Below are 6,000 nucleotides of genomic sequence, written 5' to 3' on the forward strand. Positions count from 1 at the left end.
TTTCATTTTAAAAACAGAGTAAGCTGCCAGTCCTCATCATCACTGTGGGGAAAACTTTCTCCAATCCCTGGAACAGAGGAAAAGATGGTGAGCAAGCTCACAGTTGCCAAGGCCAGGCTGCTGCATAGGGATTTGTAGTGTAATTAGAGATGGAAATCTTGAAGCCATGGGAAAAACCTGCTCTTTTTTGCCAGTGGAGGGTGTTAATTTTGGGGGGAACTTGGAAAACAGGACATTGTTACTCCAGGAACATCAAATATATTACGTATAACTTGGTTTGTCCATACAATTATAATATCTGATATATTAAGTTTTAAAATATGGTTTGTTCATGCAACAATTACAAATGTAGTAAATTAAAACATCTACTGTACAGTGGTACCTCGGGTTACATACGCTTCAGGTTACATATGCTTCAGGTTACAGACTCTGCTAACCCAGAAATAGTACCTTGGGTTAAGAACTTTGCTTCAGGATGAGAACAGAAATCATGCTCCGGTGGCGCGGCAGCAGCAGGAGGCCCCATTAGCTAAAGTGGTGCTTCAGGTTAAGAACAGTTTCAGGTTAAGAATGGACCTCCAGAACAAATTAAGTACGTAATCAGAGGTACCACTGTACATTAAAAGAGGAAACCCAAAAGCAAAGAAGACACGGAATCCTTCTTCCTTATGAAAATGGCAGCATCTTTTGGAAGCAGACAAGCATGTTGCTCTTGCGTTTGAGAGCTGTACAGTACTGCTTGCCCTCAAGTATACAGGAATTGTAATGATTTGATACTGTACGCAATCTTGCATTAAAAAAACCCTCTTCCTATTACACTCTTCATGAAGCATTTTAAGAGAATAAGTGTTTAATGAGCACCACCTCTTCAACATTTTATTCATCCTTCTAAAATAAAATATTTCATAATCAATCTTTTTCAATGGTTTGACTTTGGAGTGGAGAGAATAATAGAACCATAGAGTTGGAAGGGACCATGAGGGTCATCTAGTCCAACCCTCTGCAATGCAGGAATCTTTTGCCTAATGTAGGGCTTGAATCTATGACCTTGAGATCAATAGTTTCATGCTCTATGCATGGAGGAAAGACACATTATGTCTTTGGAGAAAACACAACAATCTAGGATGGCATGATTTAATGCATATGCATCAAAGAGAAACCAGCACATGACAGAATTCCTTCATTGCTTGCTTCAACTCTGGTTTTGTGAAAAAAAATTGCTGGTGTGTGCCATAGTTCACTAAAGACCACGTGTACAAAGTGCTAACATGCTGGTGAAAATAAGTAGTCTGCCTGATTCAGGAAGGGCAATATATGTTTTGGGAAATTATAATGTGTGCACTGCTTAGGGTAATATCTGCTCACCTGGAACTCCGGGTGGGCGGCCATTGCTGCATGGCGTGGCAGGTTCAGGGAGGCTGCCATCTTTCCAGGTGAGGCCGGGGGAGGGGTGGCTGGCACTGCCCACCTCAGGCCATGTCGGACCCTCAGGTAAGGGTGGGCAGTGCCCGCTCAGCCAACCAGAGGCTGGGTCTTGGGGCTGCAAGCAGTCCATCCCTAGCCAATTTAAGGGGGCGGTCAGGTGTCGGCTGCCCTCTTGGATGATCATCATGGGATTTTCCACCCCCCCCCAGTCTTCAGGGGCCTGTTCAGAGTGGAGAAGTGGGCACATTGCTTATGGACCTTGCTATGGTTAATTCAGTTGACATATTTTGGGGGCGAGGGAGGAATTTTCTCCTGCAAGCAAATTGGCCAGCTTGTAGGTTTTCCCCTACCTTGTCACAACTATGGCAGATTAGGAATGGGGCTGCATCCTTAGTCACTGGGGTACCCTGTTAAGGGGTCCAGGAAAGGTGGTTCTGTCCGGGAGTCCACTGGTGGACCAATGAGCCAACACACCTCTCCCAATGGTGGCCTGTGTGGGGTCACGGCATCCAATCTATGTTGGGGATGACTCCCCAGCACAGGTTTGACCCCACCAGGTTTCTATTAGGTACAGTATTTTGTTTTTCTAAAACAAAATAAATGTTTAGGGGCACTCTCATTTTCCTACTCATATTGAAATACTGCTCCCTCAATGAGGCCATACTTAGATTCACAAAATGTTTAGGGGTATGTGTACCCCTGCATCCCCCGCCCCCAGAAAAAGCACTGAGGTAGCAGGCAAGCCCAATGCCTTAGCCAAACCTACTATTTCCTGTAATCAAAAATGTAGTGGCCTAATTCAACCCAACAGGAATCTCCTGTGTCATTCTTGAGGCCCTCCCTTCACCTACCACGGCCATTATGTGCCTGTGCCTGCAAAAGAGGCTGCTGCATTGTGTTTGCATATATATATATTATTTATTTATTTATTGAATTTATATCCCGCCCTACACCCAGGGGTCTCATATTCCTTCCTGCATGGATCTAGGATTTGCCCATTTTCTACTGGAAGCATTAAATACGTCTGGAAGTCATAGCTTCAACTTTCTTGGAAATGTTGATGTCTGTACAGCATTACTATGCTTTGTATGCAAGGGATCTCAGACTGAACACATCTCCACGTAGAGCTGGAAAGGCCTCTGTCTGAAATCCTAGAAAACTATTCTCAGTCTGTGTGTAGACTGTGCTAGATGGACCAATGGACTGACTCGGTATATGGAAGTTTCCTAAGTTCCACTTTGCTCGTGTACTGTACATTTTAAGCATATTTAAAGCACACACCTCACCCACAATCCTGGGAACTGTAGTTTTTTGCAGGGTGCTGGGAACTATAGCTGTATTAAGGGTATAAACTACAAGTCCCAGGATTCTTTGAGGGGCAGGGGTTGCTTTAAATATATGAGGTGTTGGAAATGAATTCCCTTGATTTGAAACAGGACCTGCCCCAAACATTTTGCTCACAGAGAGGAAGAACAAGGCGGTACCCCACTTCTATGTACGGAAACCGATTGGCTGGCAGTTGACTCTCACTTCAGCCTTGGGGACAGGACAGCATTTTTAACCTCCTGCCCCTGCCCCAGGACACCAGGCCATGTGCCACACACAACAGATGACAGGCTCAGAAGGAATGGCAGGAAGCACCTCATTTTGTCTAATAGGATCATCCTAATTACCTATATCTCTTTATAGCAACAGTCAGTTGTGAGGTGGGAATAACGAAGGCAGGGTGCAAGCCCTAACATTTGTTCCCAATGTTGTTTACTATATGATTAAATCTGAAAGGGAGTTTATTACGGAACGGGGTGACTACTTGAAAAGACACTTCCTCACCACCGGTATGAAATTTACGGCATGTAATGCCTTAAGAGAGAACATTATGAAAATGATTTATAGGTGGTACATGACCCCAGTCAAGCTTGCAAAAATCTATCACATGCCCAATAATAAATGCTGGAAATGTAAGGAAACTGAAGGTACTTTCTACCACCTTTGGTGGACGTGCCCAAGGATCAAGGCCTTCTGGGAAATGATCTATAATGAAATTAAGAAGGTACTTAAGTGTACTTTTCATAAGAAACCAGAGGCCTTCCTCCTGGGCATGGTAGGCCAATTGGTGTCAAGGAAAGATAGGACGTTCTTTATGTATGCTACAACAGCAGCAAGAGTTCTTTTAGCAAAGTATTGGAAGACACAAGAACTACCCACGCTGGAAGAGTGGCAGACGAAGGTGATTGACTATATGGGACTGGCTGAGATGACCGGCAGAATCCGCGACCAAGGGAAAGAGACGGTGGAAGAAGATTGGAAGAAATTTAAAGTTTATCTTAAGAACTGCTGTAAAATTAATGAGTGCTAAAATGTCATGGGTAATGTAAAACAGGATTGCAGCGACAAATGATTGGGTAAGAGAAAAAGGACTAAAGAAATTGAATTATAAGTAATTGAAATTAGGGGTTGCTGAAAAAGTTTAAAACAGGGATGCAGAAAAGGGAGGTATGGGGAAGTCGTTGAAATAAGGTTTAAGAAAAAAAGGTTAAGAAATTATACGTGTTTATATGTTTGTTTGTTAATGTGTTATGTTGTGATTTGTTAGTTTTTGTGTGTTAATATATGTTGTAAAACCAATAAAAATTTATTATAAAAAAAAATGAAAAGACACTTCCTCAAATTTCCCTATTATGAAGAAGGAAGATGATAAGCGATTTCATTTTCTTCCTACCAACCGCTTGTGTGTGCCAGTGAGCCTGCCTATCAGGATTTCTACCTTGCAAGTATGAAAGGCTGTTGGCATTAGACAAATGCGGACAGCTGCGTACCGATGACAGAAGCTGTGTGTGTGTGCACGCTAAACAAAGAAGACAGTGTAAACGGATGTGGGCTGCGCTCTGTGGGGAAACAAGGGAGCAATTTCTGCTGTTGGAATGTGCCAAAGTACTCAATATTTAACCAGCCTTTAACCCGCATAGCGTCTGACTGATAAAATGCCACAAAAACAAACAGATAAAGGGAACTCTGGCGCAAGGCGAGGATGGGAGCAAGAGAGTGTGCAAACGCTGAGGGAAATGTCTGGAAGGCACTTGGCGACTCAGGACTATTTTTGGAAAGAATTTCCACAGAGTTGGAGAGTCCTCGGGCTCCCCCCCTTCTTATTTGATTGGCTAATAGACAGGTGCTCCAGAAGGTGATGGCAGAAGGCTTCCAGGCCTCCTTATATGTCATTTCAGTTATGATGATAATGACTGAGAGTGCCTCCAGACCGTCAGTATTTTGCGGGAAGGATTCCAAATGCATACTGGAACTTTGAGTTCGCACAGTTAAAGTGGATTTAAAGCATTCTCCTGCCCTACTGCTACAAACCAACATTTTTTTGGTGGTTTGGCAAGTGCCAGTAAAAGCATTGAAAAGTTGTGAGGTGAACAAGACAACAGGAAGATGTTTCCAGCAAGGAAATAAATATGAATGAAGGATGGATGCCCCATAAACAAATCAAAATTAATGCTCAGTAATGGCAGGACATTGTTGTTGTTTTATTTGTACCTCACCCAGCGAATTGGGTTGCTCCAGTCACTCTGGGCAGCTTTCAACAGATATAATATCGTAATAAAACATAAAATATTAAAAACTTCCCTATACAGGGCTGCCTTCAGATGTATTCTAAAAGTTGTATAGTCTAACCACGAAGTAAGTTAAGGTTTGTGTAATCAAATCAGGATGAATGCTGAATAAAGCGGTTGTGGAGGATCCCTTATGGTGTCAGGTCAAAGGCAAATTACGGTACTTCTCTTTCCCTGAGGTGGCGATGATCATGAAAATGGGCAGAAAACCTCACTGCAGCAGAAAGAGTGTTTGTAACGGCAGTACATATGAACTTTTTACAAGCTGAAAATATAACAGTGCAACCCTATACATGTCTGCTCAGAAGCAAACCCATCTGAATTCAATTGGATTTATTCCCAGGTGAGTATAAGGATTGCAGCTCAATGGGACTAACTTTTGTGCAGTCAGAGGAACACCGGAAGATGCCTTGTGGAATCCGCTGCCAATAGACATTCAGCAGGTGCTTTCTGTTCTAACTTTTAAATGCTTGCTGAAAACGTTTCTATCACACTGATGCAAGCAATAAAGAACACACATTGCCACAACAGTTTTATATGCTCACATTTTCATATTGTTTTACATATAATTGTTTTTTATATAAATAGTGGTCCCTCTCTATATATTTATAAACAAACATACCCTACCTGGAGATGCCAGGGACTGAACCTGGGACCTTCTGTCTGCAAAATATGGTCTCCTCTCCACCACTGAACCAGAGCCCTTCATGCATTAGATTCCCAGTGATGCTTATATGCATTCCTTTGCTAATGCCCAGAAGTCTTGAAACGGCCCATCTTTTAAAATTGTACAGAGTAAGGTGAGCAAGCCCATATTATTACTTGTGTGCTTAATTAAGACAACTGTTTCCTTTGAATTGAGACTTGGGTTAACGATGTATTTGCAAGAAAAGCTCAAGTGCAGCAGCAGCAGGTGTTTACTGTCTGCAAGAGCTCCTCAGCTCTGTCCCCCTGCCTAACG

The 6,000-nt window shown here is 42.7% G+C and overlaps 1 protein-coding gene across 2 annotated transcripts in view; it reads right to left on the minus strand.

The window, feature by feature from the left end:
- The window catches only part of PALLD (palladin, cytoskeletal associated protein), a 216,108-nt gene extending 210,314 nt beyond the window's left edge, over positions 1 to 5,794 (minus strand). For both annotated transcript variants that reach the window (XM_083631008.1, XM_083631002.1), the window contains exon 1: positions 5,667 to 5,794. In XM_083631008.1, coding sequence (XP_083487134.1) covers positions 5,667 to 5,779 — 113 coding nt within the window. In that variant the 5' untranslated portion in view covers positions 5,780 to 5,794. The remainder of the gene's footprint in view (positions 1 to 5,666) is intronic.
- Between the last annotated feature and the right edge of the window lie 206 nt (positions 5,795 to 6,000).

The sequence above is a fragment of the Podarcis filfolensis genome (assembly GCF_964270895.1).
Source record: "Podarcis filfolensis genome assembly, chromosome: 9".
Lineage (NCBI taxonomy): Eukaryota > Metazoa > Chordata > Lepidosauria > Squamata > Lacertidae > Podarcis > Podarcis filfolensis.